Genomic DNA, 22068 nt, shown 5'->3' on the forward strand with positions numbered 1-22068 from the left:
ACTTACATGCAAAATTGTAATAAATAGTGTCTTAAGTTTAATTTATTCTCAAAAATACCCCCAAAATGTCTAAAGTGAAGACTTACATTTTACACAAAAATTAGTAATAACTGTCTATTCATTGTCTAGAAGAATGAGAGGTTATCATCTGAAGTAACTTGAGTGTATTGCAACACGCTTCCAGGTATTAAAAAATACAGAGCCATTTCTTAGCTATTAATAGAGCCAGACTAAACTGGTATGATTAAGTCTCAGTTTAATCCACTGTATAGTTTTATGAATTTTTTAAACTTGCTTTCTTGTGGTCAATTTTGAAAAGTAAACTGTTAATCAATTGGTATTAAGACCTTTACTCCCAAAGCATGCCAAGGCAGACAAGAACAGATACATGGAAGTGTGCTTAGTATGGGTACACTTGCACACATTCTCAGAAGGAAACTCGTAAGGTAATCTTTGCTTCATTTGTATGTTTTTGATTTCATAGCAAGACTAAGAATCAAGATGATGGCTAACCAATATTAAAAAAATGCAAAAATCATTCTCCAGAAGTGTCTCATGCAAAGTCCACAACTGACCTCCATTCCTTGGAGAAACTCTCAGTAAGCTTCAGTGGGATATAAACAGCCAAAAAAAAAAAAAAAAACTCTCAGTAAGCTTCAGTGGGATATAAACAGCCAAAAAAAAAAAAAAAAAAGACCTCCACTGTTTAAATGGGCTTTACAGAGCTGGACCAAGTCAAATTCAGGAGATAAACTTTTCTGTGTCCCATTCAATGCGTCTCCTGTTCAGAAGTCCTCCCTATCAGCTATGGTGGGTCACTGCTTCTCACAGCCAAGCTCGCCCCTGCTGTGGAGACCATGGCAGCCCACAGGCTGGCCTGCCAGCTTCCTGCCCTCTCAAATAAGGTTTCTTTTCTGCAGGTGCAATTCCGCCCATGATTCCAAGTGAGACACAAAATACCATTTCTGTGTCTTCTGAACTCTTACCATTTAGATGCGGTATTTCAGAAGTAAGAATACCTTCCATCTCCAGAAGGTGTTTTCTACATGCATTTTAAGTTACTCGCCTGATGGCAAATATTTTGGGCCCAGAGAACCCACCTCCACAAAAAGCACTCACTTTTACAAAATTAGGAACCAGAGTGTGTTGTGTTTTTAGTAATTAAAGCTTCTGGTTTCTGAAAGCATAACAATGTGGTGCAGGTTTAATAAACTGACCACACTGTTGGAACATGTGGTTCACTACAGAAAGAAAAACAAATGCTCTGATTGCAATATGGCAGAAGGAAAGTGATTTCACATTCATGTCACTCAGCACTTTAAAGGCCACGTCAATTTTCAGATCTCTTGGGGTTATTTTGATTGTTTGAGTTACCTGAAGGGCATAGGAAGCCTTACATGGCATTTGCACATGGCCACAGTTCTCCAGCCAATGGGCCCTCCTTGTCTGTGAAAGCATAGCCCATGTATGCCTGCATGCTGGACTGAAAAATTCTTTAAAGCTTCTGTTCCACGTATTCAGTTATACACAAGTTCAGGCCAAGAGAGCTGAATCACCTCCTTTTAACCTAAAAGGTTATTCAGTCCTTTGGAATTTTACTATCAACTACACTCTCCAGTTTACTATAGCCATCCTAACCCTGTATCTGAGCACCATCTCTATGAGCCATTTTGAGGGACCAAAACCCAGATTCAGTTTGCCAGTATCGCTTTCTTTTACTCAGCCAAATATCATATTAATGCTTTTAAACTGCAGGACTGCACAAGGAACTTGCACTCAACTGATTATCTACCATGACCTTCAAAAGCTTTCTCTGTCACTGCATTTCCAGAAGAAAGCGATATCCCGTAAGTGAGAACTGCATTTTAGTTCATAGATCACAATGGATTTATTCAAATCAAAGTATTCTCTATAAGTCTGGTCTTATCTTCATTTAAATTGGCAACAGGAAAATGTGGTATGAGTAATGTATTTTATTCTTGTGTTGCATTAATTTTTTTTTAAATTATTTTAAAGGAAAGTTTAGTCTCACTGATTGGTAACTATTCTGTTTCAGTTTATTATTAGCTCTAGCTTTCACACCATGCTTGGCAAGCCTTTTTGCTAACCAGAAAAATGTATTTAAATGTCCTCACACATTTATTTAAGCAATTAGGTGCTTAAACAAATATTTATTCAGTCCTGAAGTTTAACATGCTTATTACATTATAAAAATGGCAAACAGAACATTTCTTTCTTACCAGATCATTTTTTTAAATTCACAATTAGTGCTCATTTATAGTTGAGGGAATTTTACTCCTTTTAAAACAGGTCTTCATTAGTTAAAGAAACCACTTAAAAATAAACTTGATCCACATTCAAAATATTCTTTATAAACAAAACAAGAAATTGCTTCAAGAAGTGAAGCTTCTAGTTCTAAAATTCTGACAGATGCTGGAAACAAGAACAGCAGGACAGCATTAGCTTTTTCTTCAATTATTTGTTTAGTAAAAAAACCTTTAAGCCATTTCGAGCATCATCTACAGAGAAAAAAAAATCCCTCCAACTGATTCAGCTCATGACCATTCCCATCTTCTGTGCTGCTGTCCCTCTGAAAGCAACAGACATGTTTGTGCATGTACACAATACATCTATCAATCTATATGCATCCATGCTCATAGATTTTCTGTTGCTGCTTATTTGAGCTCAATTCTTTCTGCATACAACTTAATTAAATCAAGCTACGGTCCTTACAATTAAAAAACCACTAATTTACTTCTGCAACTGGTTTGTCTTCATCTGCTTTTGAATTCCTCAGTGCCAGATACAATGTTTTTCCACACAAATTGCTCTCTGTATTTACATGCACAGTTTTTAACAGAAATTCCTAGGGGTTTCAATGCTTGCAACAGCTGGTGTTCAGTCTCTGTATCCCCCTTCTCTCCTCAGTGCAAGTAACATTCTTGAGGAACTGGTCATCTTGCTTTTACTTCATTTCAGTGGCGCCTAGCAGGTACTGGTTAGTACCCTCATCTCCTGCCTTCTCTGCCAGGACAGTAACTCAGAAGCATTTAATGTAATTTGCTTTTGAGTACTCAGTTACTCAGAAATACATAATATCACTCTTGATATAGAGTACCACTTTCCTTCCTCTTCTATCCATTCAATTCTCTCTAAATAGGTTATAACCATTTATTTTAACATTCCAATCCTGTGAACCTTTACACTAGATTTCAAGTAATAGCAAGCAGACAAAATTTGTAATTGTAAATGAGAAATTTCAGCTCCTCTTGTTTATTATCCTGGCTGCCAGCATTACAGCATAGGCAATTAAATGGGGGCATGTGGTGTGTGTGTGGCAGGTGTCCCTCCTGTCATGTTTAGTTCCTTGATGACTGCTGTCCACAAAAACAGGATTTCAATCTCAATGTGTGCTTACATGCTCCTGTAATCTTACCCTCCACCCCCACTGCCCCAGCTCTGAGCTCTTCTACTCACCCAAGCCAAAGTGACCCCAATAGCTTCTCTGCTTACTAGGGAGAGCTCAGCCAAAGAACACACACCCTTCCCTTTGCAGACAATAACCAACTTCTCCAAAACACCAACTTTCTACACCAAATTATTCACCCTACCAGCAGGACACTTACAGGGTCTTTGTTTCTGTACTGCTTATCGGGAAGGAAGGCCTTTTGAGTCAAACAACTGGATAAAGAAGCTTTTAAAAAGCTTCTGCCTCCTGGCAATAAGCATCAAAACCCTACCTTACTAATGTGAATTCTTCCACCAAAGCTGACTGACAGGACAGCCAAAGGCAGCTGGGGAAAAGAGGAAAGGAGAGATGCTAGGTTTCTTGCACTAAATGGAAAAGGTTGGTTTTCTCCTACCTCATGGGATGTTCAGAGACTTCAGAACATCCCTTGGTAATCATCTTCTGGGAGTCTCTACAGCATCAAGTATGTGACCCATACTTTTCTTCTTTATGTCAGAAAAGGCCTGTCTAGGTATATTTTCTGGTCAGTGGAACAATTCAGGCTTCACAGGTTCAGAGTCCTGCAATCCCACAGCAGTCTGCTTATTTCTGCTACCTTGAAATTTCTGAGATAGTAATTTTGTTCTCTACCAAAAAAAGAGAACAAACTACTGCTGCGATATGCAGTATGATTTCAATTCTACATCAGCAGTACTGTAGGGTGTCCAAAGGTATGACAAGTCCAGGCAAAGACACCAAAATGCAGCAGCCAGCCACATATCATCACCAGGTTTGTTCAGGAGAAAGATCATCAACTTTTTCTTTTAATATTTGCATCTGCACTCTTACATTCACATGGCAAGTCTTTTCTTAATAGTTATCAAAACATACCTCCATCCAAATGACTGCTGTTTCAAGATGTATTTTTTGTTAATACAGGTCCAGATCTTTCCACAGCCCTACTGTCACTCCATTTACCTCAACTGTTTCACAAGCAAAAGGGGAGGCCTTCGAGGCAGACCAGCTCATAGCCACTGCAGTTTCCTACTAAATAACTCCATGAAGGGACAGGCTTCCACAAGAAGGGCTGGTAGCCTCGCTCCCCCACCCGAATGGGAAGCCTCCTGTGCCTCCAGTTGGAAACGGCAGTGGTAAGTGCAAAACTGACATGAATAGCACAACCTTAGGCAAATTACACTAAAAAACATATAAACCAACGGGAGAGCTAACGGCTAGTCGTGGCCTTCCTGAACACAAACAGGGCTTCAAAGGGAGCACCCCCAGCAATAGTGTTTCCTCACCCAGTAGGGAGAGCAAGCAGAAGACTGACCAAACATCCATAACAATTATATCCAGAACAAGGTTTCAGGCTTTCATTATTCACCTAATATTCCATGAGTAAATATAGTGTAACAAACAATATTAACCTAGCAATATGGACAAATATGTACACCTCTGCCTCAGCTGACAAATACGTTTGCAAGGCTCATTTCACCTTCAACTGAACAGAGAAAGTTGCCCCAAGACAGGGAATCATAAGGAAAAAAAAAAAAGACAAGAAAAATCCCTCAAGGCAACCGCACACAAATACACTGCTGTATGTTGCTTGCTCCAATAACCACTTACACTGACTTCAACCATAGGAAAAATCATGGGACAAGAGTGAATTCACATCCTTTCAAAGAGTCCTACTGCCCAATTCATTCTGCCTTTTTTGAACACAATTGGGATTTTCACAGCATATCACAATCTGGTATCTGAACATACCAATTTCCAAACCAAGATGTTAACAGCGTAGATGAAGAACTCCAGCAAGTGCGCAAAAACAAGACCATGCTGTTTTCAACCACTTTCAAGTACATGGAATATATGAAAGTAACAAAGAAAAGGCATCTTTTTTTCAGGAAAATACTAAGTCTTAGTATTCTTATTGCATCTTTTAGGTGAACCATTCACAGTATTTGTTTGCCATTGTAATTTCACACACCCCACACCAGGTGGTTATTAGATGAACAGTACTAGTGAAAGCAACAAAAGGACAACAAACACTGCATTTCAAAAATGAAGATGGCATAGCAATAAAGATGTGCAGATTTGTGTTACATTCATTGTAAAAATATCTCCAGGCTAATCAGAAACTGTTAAAGCATTCCCAGTATTTCCCACTGCTATGGTTTTACTTTAAAGGGGGAGGAAAAAAGGAAAAAAGAAAAAAAAATCTGTGATTCAAAATGGAAGTTCAGTAATTATTCACAGCCCAGTATGTAACTGGCAAAATGACTGGCAAAGTTCTCAGCACATCAGCTCAGACGTATGTAAGCAAGGCATTCCTTCCCTGCGGTAGGCGGCCCCATGTCAAGCAGCTATGTGCTAGAACTTGTCCTGTGCTACCTGTTCAAAGGAAACTGTGCAAGAATATTTCAAGCTCTGACAGATACCACTTTGTGCAAAAACATCCACAGGAGTATTACAAAAAAAGACAGCACTGATGTTTCAGCAACCTCTGTGTCAAGAAAGGTGCTCTCCTGCATTTTTATTGACACGCAGGAAGCAGATGATCATTCCTTGTACAATCACTCCCAATACTGTTTTTCTACTAGTCCCAGGCTCTTTTCCATGCCTTTTTCCAAACTCTTATTTAAGAATCTGCACCCACCTTTTTCAGAGAATTTTCTATTTGGTATTGCAAATAGAAATGTTGCATCTCTGAGACAATAAAAAGTACCCAACAAAACCACAATGCAATAAAAAACCCTATCATTTGCAGCATTTCCTTACTACAAGATGAACACCAAATGCCAAAGTGTATTCTCCCTTCTTTCAGCAAATATTTATTAAAATACTGAGATTACCCAAGTTTATTGCCTGAAAGGATTCAGGACACAGCCATTCCTGCCTGTGTCTGGAAGTGGAATACATAACATCAGGTCCATGTATAAAAAATATTTTTCAAGTAAAAACCTATTTTCTCCACTAAGCACAACACTACACGTAATATAGATCTTTCCACATTCCTATAAACAACAGTCTTACAACCATGTTAACTCTTTAACTCTTTTTAACTCTTTTTTTTTAACTAGATTTGCAGAAAGCTGAAGTTTCTAAGTGCCTGCAAGGAGGTCTAAAGCAACTCCAGTAAAGACACAGCAACTCACATGTACACAGGGTTCTGATATTTTGTCAAGTTTTTATTCTGCTATACAGGATATTAATGCATGCCAAGAATAGGAGTGTATTTTTAGTCAGTTCTGCATGTGAAAGACAAAAATGGGATGACAGAACACAAGAGAGAAAGAAGAAAGAAAAGCCTACACCTAATACACCCAAAGTATATCTGATCTTTTCCTGGATATTCTTCAATTACTTTTTGTGGTTATGCTCCTCTTGTAACCCTGGTGTTATAGGCCTAAAGGAATATTAGAAAACATTATTTTTCTTGTAATGTATAAAATCAAAGAAGAAAAGGCCAAATATCCCACACAATCTTGGCATTTACTGAATCTACTCTTCACCACTTGCTGCAAGACTGCAAATTTACTCAGGTCATAAAATAATCTTCAGTTTTAGAAGGATACATGGAATTTCTCACAGCATCACCTCAGAGGACTAAAGACCCACCTGCCTGCTCTCCAACATCAGGTAGGATTTTTTTCTTTTGTGAACACGAGGTCTAAAGCAAAATTTTCTGCAGAACTTAAGGTTCATTTTAGAAATAATAGTTTCCTCCCTAGAATAACTTTCCAAACATAAAAGGACCATAAATCTATTAAGTACACACTTCCCAAACCTGCAGGGGGATATCTTGGCCTCTGATTTTCCTCAGTTTTGCCAACCAGCAATAAAATGAAACCAATGAAAAATACAAACCAGTCAATTTGCATCTGTCCTTTAAAACACTCTCCAGTACAGTAGAAGAGTCAAAAACACATGCCAATTTTCATTGCAGCCAGCTGGGAACGTTAGGAGAGACAGCAGAGGCAAGCAGTGGAGTTTCTGAGGAGGGGCAGGAGTAGCTAAAAGCAGAGGTCCTTGCTGAGCAGCCCTGCTTGCTTCGTCCATGCACAGGCTCAGTCTGTTCTTGGCATGGACTCCTAGGTGTTTGTTTCTATTAAGCACCACTTGCTGAGCACCAAACAGTTCAGAGAGAGAGACAATCCTGTGGAAAGAACAAGGTGGTTTTGCTAACCTGTCCTGTAAAGCACATCTTTGCCAACATGGCCTGTGAAACACACATGCATATAGACTCCAGATAACTAATGTTACTTCTATAATTAAAACAACATCTTCCCTAAATGGCTATATAAACCTTGTTTATTTTGATTGGACTCCTGTCTCAGAAGACAAGTTATACTACAGTTCGCCAAGAAATACACAGAAATCTCCTCATCACTGTTCTGTGAAAGAAACTAACAAGAAAGTGTAATTTGTCCCTTTGATGTACCTACCAAAACTAAATCCACTCACTTTCCTAAAGGTGTATTTGGATATAAGATTCAAAGGTGATTTCTAATAATGTCCAGTCACTGAATTGTTTTATTACCTGGTATGTGTATTGCTCTTACACTCAAATGCAAAAAGCATCACTAAGAAACAATATTCAGAAGAGGAGGGAAAAAATGGAGTGTACAAAGAAATAAAGCAGACAATGATTTTCTCCTTGGTAATCCTCCACACCCCCAAAAGATTTTGTAAGATTCAGAGACGAAATACGTTATCAGCAAGGATGCAAGCATTTAACACATTTTTTCTATTTTAGGCAAAGCAATGAACAAGTACCAGAGAAGTATCCAAAAATGGGGTCACCTAAGGTAGCAGAAGAATAAAAGCTTACAGAGATTGCATGAGCTGTAGATTTGAGTTCTTCCTTAAGTTCTTAAATCTTTCTTTCATCGGTCTTGAAAAACAACAAAACACCAAGAGCTTGAAGTATTTACATTAGGATTTTTACATGTGCCTTGTTAGAATAGTTATAAGGAGCAATGCAATATTTAAACACACACGACTATTAGAAAAAATTACCTACAGAGAACTAAAATAGTCTCAAACATATTTAAGATTTTTTTTGAAGACTTTATTACTCATCTACTCCCACAAAAAGTCTTAGCAAAAAGCTCTAGGTGATAAAACATGAAAAACTAAAGCAGGTTACTGAGCAAGCTTGAATTGCACTGCATGGGACCCATGTCATTTAAGACTGACTACATAAAAAAGTTATGGAATTGGTTTTTAGCAGTACTAACTCTCTTACTGTAATTTTTGCACAAGTTTTGCTGAAGTTAAATCTAATATAAATCTTAGTTTATTTTAAAAAAAGTTGCTGCTAGCAATAAGAGTCTAATCTTGAACTACTGAAACATCAGATATTTTCTGAAAGGCCTTTTGTTCAAAGAAGAAAACTACCTGACTCTGTCCCAGGGTGACCAAAGTGAAGGGTACTGACCTGTCTCATTCTGAAATTCTCTTCAGGTGACTTAGGGGATTAATTCTGCCTACCCTGATACCAAGACAAGTCACCCAATCCCAGCAACATGGCCCTGAAGTGAAATTGTAGTTCCAATGAAGTCACAGCATATTTCCCACTGATTTCCCCTTATCTTCAACCATATTTTCAGCTGTGGGAAACACGCTCCCTATTTTTAAAAAAGCATACTCTATTGCCTCCCTTGCTTCCTTTGAGCAAGTTCAAATTTACAGACAAATGATAGCATCTTCTGAGAAACTCATACCATGATTTAAAAAAAACAGAAAAAAAAATTCGCTGAGTTCCCTCAGGAATACTGGGAAATACAGCTACAATATGGCTACAAAAATCTTATAGTATATGTGCATGATGGGTCGGGACATCATTTCAACAGTTTTGAGCATCAACTGTCCTTTGATTAACATTATTAACAAAAAACTACTATGACTATAATATTAACAGTCAATTATTCCTTACCTACACTTTAAAACCCTCCTGGCACAGTCATTATATGGCAGCTGTTGAACAGAGTAATGCAGCAGCCTTTTCTTAAAGCAAGATGCTTATTTCACTTCAAATGTAAATAAACTCATGTCTCCTGCTGCCATGTAAAATGAGCTGCTCATAAGTAAATGATTTTGTACCTTCCTAGTGAAGCAGCAAATAGCTCTCTGTTCTCCACTCCTGATCACCAAAATCTATTTCCTGCCTAACTCCAGTGCAGACTGACAGCTAATTCTGCTAGCAAACCAAGCTCCCAATAACACAATAATTGCTGTTTCCTTTAACAATCACCGTTTTCAGAACACCAACACAGAGGGCTTGCATGTTTTCCTCTCTCATGCCCCCACTTCCAAGCAGAACAACAAATGTGATCACAGCTATTATATATTCCAGCTAAATGACAATCGTTTAGCAGTAACAAAAATACATTTCATTTGTCATAATACTTTGATAATTCTTACACACTTTCTGTGCAAATGTTGTCTGCCTCTTACTCCAGTATGGATGTAAAAATTAGCATTTACTGAACATCATTACATAGTAATTCAACAAATAAAAATGTTGACCCAGTCTCATTTCCGAGCCATCTCTCACCAGCTGAAAGATCAGTTCTTTCCCCTTTTCAACCTACATTTTTTTCTGCACTGTTTCAAAGAATGATGGAAGCTACTGAAATGTTTCTATTTACCATAATAATGCAATTCTCTTACTTTAGGGATTTTCTTCAGTAAACAATCTCAGATGACCGGCATTAAGATGAAGCGCTAAACTATCATAAAGACCACAAACTTATGTCGAATTTGATTCTGTGATTATCTGTAATCTGTGCTCACCTCGCTCTATAGAGTGAATTGCACTCAATAGAAGGGATAATTCTAAAGGAGACAATACAACATAAAGCCTTATCCTGCCATGAACTAAAGCAGCAGCCTTTTTTTCAATTTAGTCAATGAGGCTTAGTATACCCAAAAGAAAGAACCATGCTAAACATTTTCCTACAGTCTGCACAAGCACAGTACCAAGCATTTTCCTAAATCTGAAATTTAAAAATCCCATTTCTTTACATGACAAAGAGCAGCAACTTTTCTTTGCAATTAACACTTGACTATCAAAAGACCCATTCTTAAAGATGACCTTACATGGAAGACAACTAGCTGTCACTTCTTGTCCCTTTTTCTAGTTCAAACTTTACATTCTCCAGGAAGCAGCAGTTCTACTTACTTTACTGATTTTTTTTTTTTCCTAGAGGTTTATAGAAGTTCAGCAGGATGGCAGATATATCATTCAAATAAAATGTTACTGAGGAATTCTTTTAATTAAAAGTATTTATGTTTTTAACAGAATAGGAAGTTGGGAAAAGTAATCCTTTAGAGTTTTGACATTTCTGCTTTCCAGTAATTAATGAAGTAGGTCCATAATCTGCTAGTAACAGCTCCAAATAAATGCCCAGTGAAAAAAGCAAACCAAAATAAATGAAACACGCAAACAAAAACCCAAATAAAGCACACACCCACCCACCACAAAAACCAATACCAAAGCCAAAAGAAAAACAAATGCCCCCCAAACCCCCAAGGTAAATCAAACAAAAATCTGGAAAAATGTACTTCCAAAGCACATGCTGATCAAAGCTTCACACTCCCTTCTTATGTGTGTGCATCAAATTCATCTATCAATCTTTAAGAAAAAGCAACACATCTCGCTATTTTGTCCTCTGCTGGCTGTTTCTGAGATTCAATCACATCGATTCATTCTCTGTTCTTGCAAAATAAAGAGACTAAGAACGGAGAATGGTGCTTATTTTCAGTGTCTGTTCTCTTAACCAAGACTAACATCAATTGTGCTAACACCTACTTAGGAGCAAAAAAAACTGCAACGCATTTAACATCGTCTAGGTGGTGAGGGCAATTACACACACAGAGGACAGAAAAAGTAATCACTTGACCAGTATTTGCTGTATGTATATGCCACATTTTAAGTTAATGGATCAGTGCAAAATATGAAAGCAAGCCTCACTTTCTTGGCATACTTCAATCTTTTAGAACGAAAATGACTTCACAAAGTAACACACACAACCAGCCAACCAGTAGTAAACACGTGTGTTTGCTGGCTTTAAAACTCTACCTGCCAAACCAACAGCCAACTGATTTCCTTGGCGTAAACTTGACATTTCCAACCCGGGACATTACCCAATACGGGCACTGTAAACCCTTTCCTAAATGATGTAATCACACTGCTGCAGCTATAGTTCTGGTTGACTTGCAGTTTCCATTACAGTAAATCCTTGCTACATATTCCTAGAGGTTTTACAACTTTTTTTCCCCTTTAAAAAAAAAGTTACTCCCCACATTGAAACTTGCCATATAAGACAACAACAGGCATATTTTCCTTACACCTTAAAATAATATGTATATCAAAAAAGGGGGGAAATGGAGTTAGTGCTTTTCTGAATATCTACAGTTCCATTCTTAAAACGGTGAGGACAGCGATAAAATTTGGTTTTGAATTCTGCAAATCAAGAATATAAAAAAAAAAATTAAAGGGACAAGTGATTAGCATCCTTTCATCTCTCAGTACTTCTATAGCAAAAAAAAAAGAGAAAGAATAGACTGAGGCTCAGGCCTCAAAACTTGTCTTGCAGCAAGCAGGCTCAAGGCACTAAGGCAACTGCATGATCAGTACTGAAATGTTCCATTTTAAATAGCTATTAGGAATGGCTGTTGTACATATCCATGCAAACATCTTTCATAAAGAATTTACTATGCGTTATAGCAACACGATCCTATTTACACAATAAGTTGTTGTTCCAGTCCATCAAGTACACAAGGAATTTTAATGCATGCTAAAAAAAAAATCAATTAGGAAATGATCATCTGATTAAACAGGCACATCACACCATTCAATTCTTTCAAACATATTCATAAATCCAAGCCTTCAAACTTTGCTGAAAACTTTCAAAACCTATAAGCAAATATTTCAAGTATATGATTTTTAAGGTTAATGAAATTCTTCACAAAATAAAATACTGCATGCTAGTATCATGAAAAAGCAACACTACTGGTGGGAAAAAAGCCCTTTATTTTGATCGGTATTCTGAGGTCTTTTTATTTTTAGCAAAAATGACTTTACAAAGCAGCAGAAGGCTTTCCTACAGCCCACAGCACTAAAGCACAAAAACACTTTGAGAGGGCAATCAAACCAAATCCAGAAATAACTGATCATGGCATCATCACCTGCTTGACTGAGGTCCAAAAAGGGTGTAAGGCAAAAAAGAAGTTAAATGAAAAGCAAATTATTGTCTTTATAATCAGATCATACTACTCAGATAGTACTTCACTCATAGTGAAATATATTGCAAAATCGAGCCTGAAGTTTTCAGGTGCTAGCTATACCTGCATATTAGGATTTTCAATTTTGACATCATATCTTTCTAATTCCAAGTGATATCTATGATATTAGAAACTGAAAGTTAAATCTGAAAGAATATTTTTCTGCTTTCTGGTTTTACATACATTTCCTGGGTAAGAACTGCTAATAATCCTAAAATTACATTCACCCCATGCAAACCAGGAGAGAGGGTTCACGAGATTATGAGATAGCAGTATTAAGATTTACATGCAAGAATAGCATTTTAAAGTCTTGTTGTGACTTGTGTTTCAATCATGAAGACTAACAACACAGGCACAGGCCATCTTGCTCCCAGCTTTCTCTTGCCTTCTTCCCCCCTCTCCCACTGAAGGTGAATGGGAAAGAAACAAAATTCCAAATTTCCTAAAAATACAAAAATCTCTAAGGAATTAATTCGCCATATTAATATATACTGACAAGAGATATATCAAGTCTGCTATCCTATAAATTAAGCATATGACTCTTTTAGTATCACTTTCCTTTCTCATACCTTCCCCTTTATATAGGTGTCAAATCAGTCCAAATGTTTTATATACTTATTTGACTCACACTGAGTTAACTGGACATGCCCTTAAAATCTTACAAAATGCTGCAGCACTCTTCAAACTGCTTAGCACTTTGTCTCAAGAGGCTTCACATGACAAATCTGTATCTCTGTTGTCAACTTTCAGAGAAGAAAGTGAAAATCTCAGGTTACCATTACCTTCATCACAATTTACCTGCCTTTCCTATATGGCTATTTATATATCTAGACCCCTTTATCTATCTTTAGCTATATTAGTGCAAAGAGATTGCCTGGATTTCAAATTGTGCCCCTTATGTAAGGCTCAGTGTGTTGTGCTGGGGCTTAAACACTTAGGAGATCTGCTTTCTCTCTTCAGTCCTTTGCAGTCGTGTCACAGAACGTATCCCATACCTTCCATAATCACTTCAACATCCTGCAATTTCCACAAAGAATTTTAAGAAAACCTGGGCGTTTATTTGCACCTTCATGTTTGGTAGCAAGCATGCCTAGACCAAACAGCAGTTGTCAGAGAATGTCTGCAGCACTTCATAGATACCCCTTTTACAACTGCTTAGCAGGCTATGTTTGACACCCATGCTGCAGATACATAGGCTGACTGCACCTGAAACATTTCATCTTTTCCATCCTCTTTCATCTTTCACTGCTTATGCCAGCAGCCTCCCTTCCTGCGAGAGAGCTCTTCCACCTCTGGGCTGCAGGCTGGAACACACTACTCTCTGCTGCAATATGACATAGACCAGCTAAGTACATCTTATTATCCTATCTTCAATTATCTTCAATTCTATCACTTCCATTAATTTTAGCTCAATCTTTAGGGTGTTGTTTTTCATCTTTATTTCTTCATTTGCAGCATCCTGCAGCAGAGCCTGCAAGTTGAAATCTGTCAAGTCCCATAGTTCTAACCTCAAGCCACAACACTTGCTGACAAAGAGCCAGACTTAACATTTCAAGGTCTTCTTCAAAATTCAAAAATCTTCACAGTTTAACAAAAAGCCTTCTTGTTTCATCCAAGGAAACAGAGTTGACACCCTCAGCTATCTTTGGGCAACAGCAAACTATAACTTAAAATAAGAACAACCTCTCCCATTGATGCTTCCCACCCTTCCTACAGTGTGGCACTTCCACCCTCATAATCCATCTACTCAATGCTATCTCTGCACAATACTTAAATCTGAGCACGGTACATGTTTAAGGCCCAGTATTTTCTAACCAATCGAGTTTCTGTAAGTGCCTTGTGCTTTTGATAAATTCAGTGTGACACTGTAAAGCAGTCCAATTTCCAGAAAGTGCTGAGATTCATCTTCTGAAACTTCTGGCAATATTATATATTTTATATATCTATGATATCTAAAGTAGATACGTGCTACACAGTTTTAACAAGCATAGCTAGGCTCTCCTTATTTAATATTCATGTCACAGGAGTAAAAATCCAGCCAGGAATCAAACTGTGGCATCCTGTGCCAAAGACAACTTACCACTCAGCTGGTAAGTTGGCAATTCAATTTACAAACCTGCATTCCTGCATTTTAATCCTTTGTAGAAAGGTGGTAATATATGAGCAATATGAAAAGAACTGGATTCAGATCATTAGAGGTTCACAAACCAAACACACGAAGCTCTGGAGGCTGTCCAAAACAAAATCATGCCTAGGTGGTGATGTCCGTTCAATAAAAATTCAATGTCATAATTATCCTGTCCCTTTTTCCCCAAAGAGCTCTGGTGCTCGGGCCGGCGCTGCTGCTCAGCCACTTAGAGCAGGGCTGCGAGGAGACGGATGGGGCCGGCAGCCAATGGCGCTGCCAGGTCACTGCCTGCTGACGGGTAATTTACAATTACCAAGCAATTAGCAAATGCACTGCAAATTCAACACTCATCTCCGCGTAACACAGAATAACTCATTTTTAAATTAAAAATGTGTTTTAATAACTTCACTTTGGCTACAGCTACGCGGAGAAAAATAAAGCCTCCTTTATTCAATTTCTCCTCCCTTTTGCAACTGACAAAATGCTCTGCTGTCTGAATCTAGCAACCAAATATATTGTTTGGCATTTCTAAACTAAACAATCTCTTCCTTACCAGTAAGTATCTATTTAACAATGAAAAGAATAAAAATTAAGACTTGTGCTAATGATACTAGAATATATTTGAAACTGTTATTTAATTAACTGCCTGATTAACATCTTGTCCTGCTGGATAGGTGATAACAAGAATTGGCCAGGCACCTATCTGCCAGGAGTCCAAAATTTTATTTTCTTTTCTAAATTTAACAAAAGATGACATAAAAAAAAGCTAATCTCTGACTGGTCAGTTGCATAAAACAAATGTTCTTTCCCATAAATGATCAAGTTACTGTTGTGCTCACGAGGCGGTGTAGAGCTCTCACTGCCTACACTCACATCCCTAATTAAAAAAAAAAATTAGCAAAACATTAGCTTCTTAACCTCGGTTTATCTCTCCCTCTTGAAAACTGCTGTATTTTCCTTAGTATATGGTATGCATATTGAGATCGACCTTCTTAAAAAGGGTAGGAAAATAGCTGAGACAAGAGGTCTCTATCAGCAGTGAAATCCAAGTAGATAAAAAGGAGATTCTTACCTTTCTATATACTCTGATATATTTAAAAAAAAAATCCTGACCTTAAAGAGATGGTAAAAGAAAAAAAAAAAAAACATAGGAAAAGCTACAGACTCCTACCAAAATGAGGGGAAAAAAGAAAACCAACCACGACCACAACAAACAGCTGATATAAATATGTAACACTTTTGTATGCGCTGGACTACAGTAGCCTTGATGTACTGATGTCAGCTCTAGGTTTTCATCTTACATTTAAATGTAAGCCAGAGAGAAAGAGAACATAAAAACCACCAAAAAAACCAAAAACAAAATAGCAACAACAGCAAAGAAAAGAACCAAAAAATATGCAAGGCTAAGTGGTGTCGACTGGAAAAAAAAGAAAATTCATGGCATTTGACATAATTCTCTCTCTCCAGAAAAGATACCAGCAAAAACTAAATCGTTTTCGAACTGTAAGGGATTTCACAAAACAATCACACTGTGAACATAATTTATTTAGTTTTAAAACAGTCTTTCATCCTTGTTCTGCACAAGAAATCCTTATTTCTGGGGTTTTTCTCTTGCACCCTCTGTATTACCGCAGTGTCAGAAGGGAAGAGAAAGAGAGGAGGGAAACCAAAGCAACCCAGAAAAATCCTCCACAAACCTGTTGCTGTGGATACTGCATTCCTCCCATGGCTGCTGGGGCTCGGCCCTGCATTCCCACGGGATAGCGCTGGGGGCCGGGAGGGCCGTAGGACTGCCCGGGGTAGGGGCTGCTCTGCTGTGCCTGAGAGTGAGGGTTATTGCCCATGCCGTACAGCTGCGGCCTCTTCATCACCATCGGATCCATCGGACTGCCCTGTTGGCAAATACAAGCAAAGGAATATTTAAGACATGCAAAGAAAAAGGTCAGAATCGTCATGCTCACTGCGGGGAAATTAGACACGTGTTTTCTCAATGCTTTATACATCAAATATTGACTTGACATACAAACTGGCAAAGTACCATACCCTGGTTCTCTGATTAATTAGATGAGGTTCTGAATAGTGAGTTTGGGACTTCTATTCTATTTAAAACAATGAAAAAAAAAAAAATTTTTGCACTAAAACTTGAGGCTGTTTGTTACCCATACAGACAGAAAGCAGAAAAACTGCTCAAAAAATTTCAGCTTAAGAAATAATTAAATATACTGCTGCAAACTGATTAGCATCACTGATGTTAGCGTTAAAACAAAAATAAAATAAAACCATAAAAATATATAAAGAGACACAAACAGTGGACAAGCCACTTAACCTTGAGAAAATGTCTGTTCTCCTACATTGAAAAAAAAGAGAAAGTGGAAAGAAAAGAAAGTTTCCAAGAAGTGCAATGCATACAGAACACTGTATTTCAGCATTTTCCTATTGCTAGCGTGCACACTAATAAGTTTCCAGATCAAAAAGCAAGTCATAACCCACATATTACATGAAAGTATATTTGCCTCCTTAATAGACCTCAGAAAATCAAACTGCAACCAGTGATGGAGGGGGAAGGGAGGTAAGGGAGGGAAGTTTTATTTTTAGACTTTTTGGCAGCACTTACCAATCCCTGTAACAGTTTCAGGACAGGTGTCAACCATTGTGTAGTATTACTCTCATGTTTTATTACTGAGGACTAACTGAACCAGAAAAAATACCATACTTCATCAAGTGCAGCCCTGTATTGTTAATATGACATCCATTTTTTAATTCCTGAGTGCTAGTTAGATTCATGGAAGAATGGGGGGGGGGGGGGGGAGCTTTCAAAAAGCCTATCACAATCATGTCTTCATAAAAGTGAGATATACCCCCCTTCTACTCCCCCCCCCAAAAAGACCTATTAATTCACCCAGCCAGCCAACCCCCCCCCCCCCCAACAGGAGCAGGATTCCCTCCTGCAGCACATTTTGTACATGTTTTCCTGCAGCATACTGCTGCCCAGTTTCCTTTTAAAACCTCCTATGTAATACGGCTTCTTCAAGTCCTTTCTGGCTATTATATTCTGATGTAATAGTTATTATGACAATAACTAACATTTCCCACTCCCATCCACGTTTCTTCTCATCACTGATGTTTGTACTACTAACACACTACTTTTTTTGTTCCTATCAAAAATATGTCCTTTCCAAAGTCGTCACTGCTTAATGAACTATTATTCTTTCTTTACTGCAAATAAAATCCATTAAACCTCTTTTTTTTTTCACTCTTTTTTTTTTTTTTTCGCTCTCTCCACTACTACCAATACCAATTTTCCAGGAATGTCCCCCAAAACTAATACAGTATTCTGAATATGGGCACACTACACCTGAGGAGATGGAAATGATAACCTCCTCCTCACATGACACCTCCATTCACTTCAGAAGAGGACCACCCTTTTTTTGCTACCATAGCAAATTGCACATTCACTTCTAATTTTGGGTATTACTCAGCTATTTTCCCTTTATTATTTGCCTGCTCCGTGGCCAGATTAGAAGTTTCTATTTTTTGCCACTAAATGTCCCTGGGTAATTTACTATTTATATTTCATACTGTTCAAAATCAATGGTTCCTCAACCACTTCAGATCACCTGATCCACAACAACATTCTCAATTTTTTCTTTTTTTAGGGCCATCATGCATTCTTCACCACAGTTTCAATTAAAAACACAAAGGCTAAGCAGATGAACTATAGATTCCTTCTTACAGCGTCCCAGGGGACAACTTACATTTCCTCCTAGAGACCACAATACTTCATCTATGTTTACTTCTGTGTTTTAATGTTCATTCTGTGCATCACCCATCATATTCATCTTCTCAAATACAAATCCTTGTTCAAAGCGAGTCTTGAATTTCCTCCATGAGATTCCCATGAAGCCAAACAGCACTGCTCATTGCCACCATCTTCTGTTTCAGGGTGTAATTTCCAGGTCTCCATCTCCAATAACAACATTTACTCAAATTCAAGTTTAATTAATTTTGAGTGTAGTATTTTCTTTTCTGCATCCATTCTTAAATATAAACAATGCAGATAGCTACACAGCTAAAAGAGTATGACATTTTCCATTATTAAGACTACGTTCAGGTGCATATAAACTTTGCCAAACTTCAAGCATTTAGGCTGAAATTTTCCAGGGCATATGTATGCTTGAGGCTGAAATTCTCTGGAAAACTCAGCAGAAAACGTTCAGCTATGTCTTAGAATGAGGTCACAGAAAAATATATGGTTTATGTTCTCACATAAAACACTTGAAAATACCTCTTGAATACCATGCTTTGAGGCAGAGAATTTTAATTTCCCAGGGTGACACTGGACATTTGTGAAAGGCAAGGCATGTGCCCCTGTCAGAGAGAGCACCTGAATGTCACTAGACTGAAAGCAAAGGAGGAATAAACAGGAGCACATGAGGGACAGGGCAAGGCTTCTTCGGAGTTACAAAGTGTATGGAGGCAGCCTTGAATGTGCCGGACACAGAGAGAGGGGACGAGGAGTTAAAAGAGCAGTGGAGACAGAAGTGAGGCAGAAAGAGTTGAAGGGGAGAGGAGGAAACAAGGTCAGGAGGTGACATGGATACAGGCCAAAGAGTCTGTCCTCTGGACTAGTGACCTCCAAGCAGCGGAGCTTCTGTGCGTGTGTTGGGAGAGTGAGCCTCAGTGCCAGTGCATCCTTCCTTCCCTTCCTTCTCACCAGCCTGCCATCATTGCACTTCTCCGTGTTCTCTCCAGTGAGCTGCTCCTCTTTCCCTGAGGTGATATCCCTCCAATTCAGAAAGGTGGAGGGATGAAGAGCCTCAGATATTGCTGTAAATCCAGTCACCAGAGGCTGCAGTGTCTCACACAAAACTGGAATCGAGGGAGCTGTGGTCGCTGGGTAGCAAGGGACCTGGAGATGCTCAGAACTTACTGTGAACACTGCAAGTCAAGCACCTGGACCAAGAACTGGAGATACTTGAATATGAGAGAGCTAGACTGAGAGAGAGCAGTAACTGTGCCTGGGAAAATTACTGGGACAAGCCACAGGGACCCACCCTAGCTGTCAGTGCTGCCTGTTCCTCCTGCCTCCAAAGCTCTTAGGGAAAGAACAGTAGAGTGCTCTATGATCTCTAGGGTTGGAGAAGACGGACTCAGTGAGGAAACATTTCTCAGCCTACGCACTGGTCAGTCCTTATGGGGGGGTGGCAAGTCACCACTGCTATTCCTGACTCCCTTCAGATTATATCCCAAAAGAAATCTACCAGTTACTCAGTGGCTGTCAACATATTTCTGCAAGGCAAAACAAAACCAAAGAGCCAGCTCTTCCCCAGGGTTAAGAAACAGTATTGCAGAAGTTGAGAGTTCTTGGAATTAAGTTTGCCCTTGCAACATTAAACGTGTCTCCTTCACAGAAGTGTGGCTGTGTCTTTAAACACACAGCCACACTTCAACCCACACAGGCAGCGATGTCCTGCTCCAGGTGTCCATGCAGCACAGGGCAGTGAAGGGGCTACTGTGAGCTACTGGAGCAAGGGCTTCACTTATCATACAGAATAGGGAATGAAGCAGACCATTGTCTTGCCATTTAAAGAAGCTGTGTGCTGCTCAGGCAGAAATGGACTCTACCTCTGCATCTGCCACAGTTTTTCACTAAACCAAAAAAAATTTCAAAATTTACCAATTGAACCCATCTTGAATTGAAATCATGGGGCTTAAATTGCAGGAAATGCTGCGCATCTACAACTGCAACTACTTTTGAATTTGATTATAGATGTGCTCTGAAAGTGTTTCCACAAACTGGGTGTTTCAAAAAATTTAATCTACAGCCATCAAAACCAGACCAAACTTCCTACAACAATGCCTCAGCTTCCCTGCTGCAAAAATAAAAAAAATGGGAAAAAATTTCCAATCCCAAAAATGAACAAAAAAGCCCCATCATTTCTTCAACACAGAACCAATTTTAGAATTTAATATGTTCATGATCAATACCACTGAAAACTCTCTAACAAAAAGACAAATTTTGTCTTCAGAACAGTGTATGGTGAGAAAGACGTGGAGCCATACACTTAACAGAAAGAAGAGCTGCTCGTCAAGTACTGTGTCCCCCTTACAGTGAAGGTAAAAATTTCAATGTAACTTTTTCCAGCTTCAATGCATGCACAGTTTTTAGCTTTATCATTCTTGTAGACTTCCTGGTCTCATTCTTATAGCAAGATTTTCTCTCATCCATGACATTTTGAAAACTTATTAGAAGGAGTTGTTAATTGAGACATACATATTATCATCTTATCTGAAGGTTCCTTTAACATTTATTAGGTTCCAATATTTTCTATAACATCGGTTCCAACAGTTTTCAAAGACAAGTCTTCAGTGACAGGATGATTATGAGAAGTATCAACCGCTTTCTGCTGTAGGGATCATAACCCAACCCCTCCACACCTGCTCTCTAACATTTACCAAAAATGACAGCATTGCTCTACCTGAATCACATTCCTCTAAAACCCAGCATGCATGTTTGACTACAAATGGATGACTTGTGTATTTTCACATCTTCCATGCCTTTACTTAATTCTATTACATGCTGTACTGTGAAGTTTTAATTACTTATTAAATTTTATTTTAGTGTCACTGTAGTAATCAATATCCATTAGTTTCTTTTCCCGCCTTTACAGAACAGTCCAATTTTTCTCTAGTGCTATTTTACTCCTAATACACACATTACCATTTTGCCAGTTTATCTAGTGTTTGCTCATGCTATTTTTCACTGCCATACTCTTCCAGGCAAGCCTAGATGGATTCTGCCTTTTGCTTCTGATTCCTCACCTCCTCTTCAACTTGCTGCATTTCATTTAAACTTTGCGTAGATCTGCAGGTCCTCAAAATACCTCAGTCTTGTTCTTTGTTCCAGTACACCGAAGTATTATAATTTATAACCTCTTTATTATAGTTCCTATCTCGTGTCAGTATCAGATTCATTTGCACATGTACTATCTTTGTGAGAACAGAGCATTTCATAAGACTTCTTGCCTATTACGTGCCTTGCGAGCACATTAAAACACCCAGTGGAAGGTTTGCTTATGATTTCAACAGGGCCAAGGTTTCATTCCCAGTCTTTAGACTGACAATACAGCCATTAAGGTAGGACACTGAAAAGCCTACACTGCTTACAAATAATCACTGACAACCTTTTTCTCTTACCTGC

At 38.4% G+C, this 22068-nt stretch overlaps 1 protein-coding gene across 1 annotated transcript in view; it reads right to left on the bottom strand.

Moving 5' to 3' along the window:
• The window catches only part of ARID1B (AT-rich interaction domain 1B), a 327679-nt gene that overhangs the window by 278481 nt on the left and 27130 nt on the right, over positions 1 to 22068 (bottom strand). The window contains 1 exon segment of the mRNA XM_039569802.1: positions 16565 to 16759. Coding sequence (XP_039425736.1) covers positions 16565 to 16759 — 195 coding nt within the window.

The sequence above is a fragment of the Corvus cornix genome, chromosome 3 (genome assembly GCF_000738735.6).
Source record: "Corvus cornix cornix isolate S_Up_H32 chromosome 3, ASM73873v5, whole genome shotgun sequence".
Lineage (NCBI taxonomy): Eukaryota > Metazoa > Chordata > Aves > Passeriformes > Corvidae > Corvus > Corvus cornix.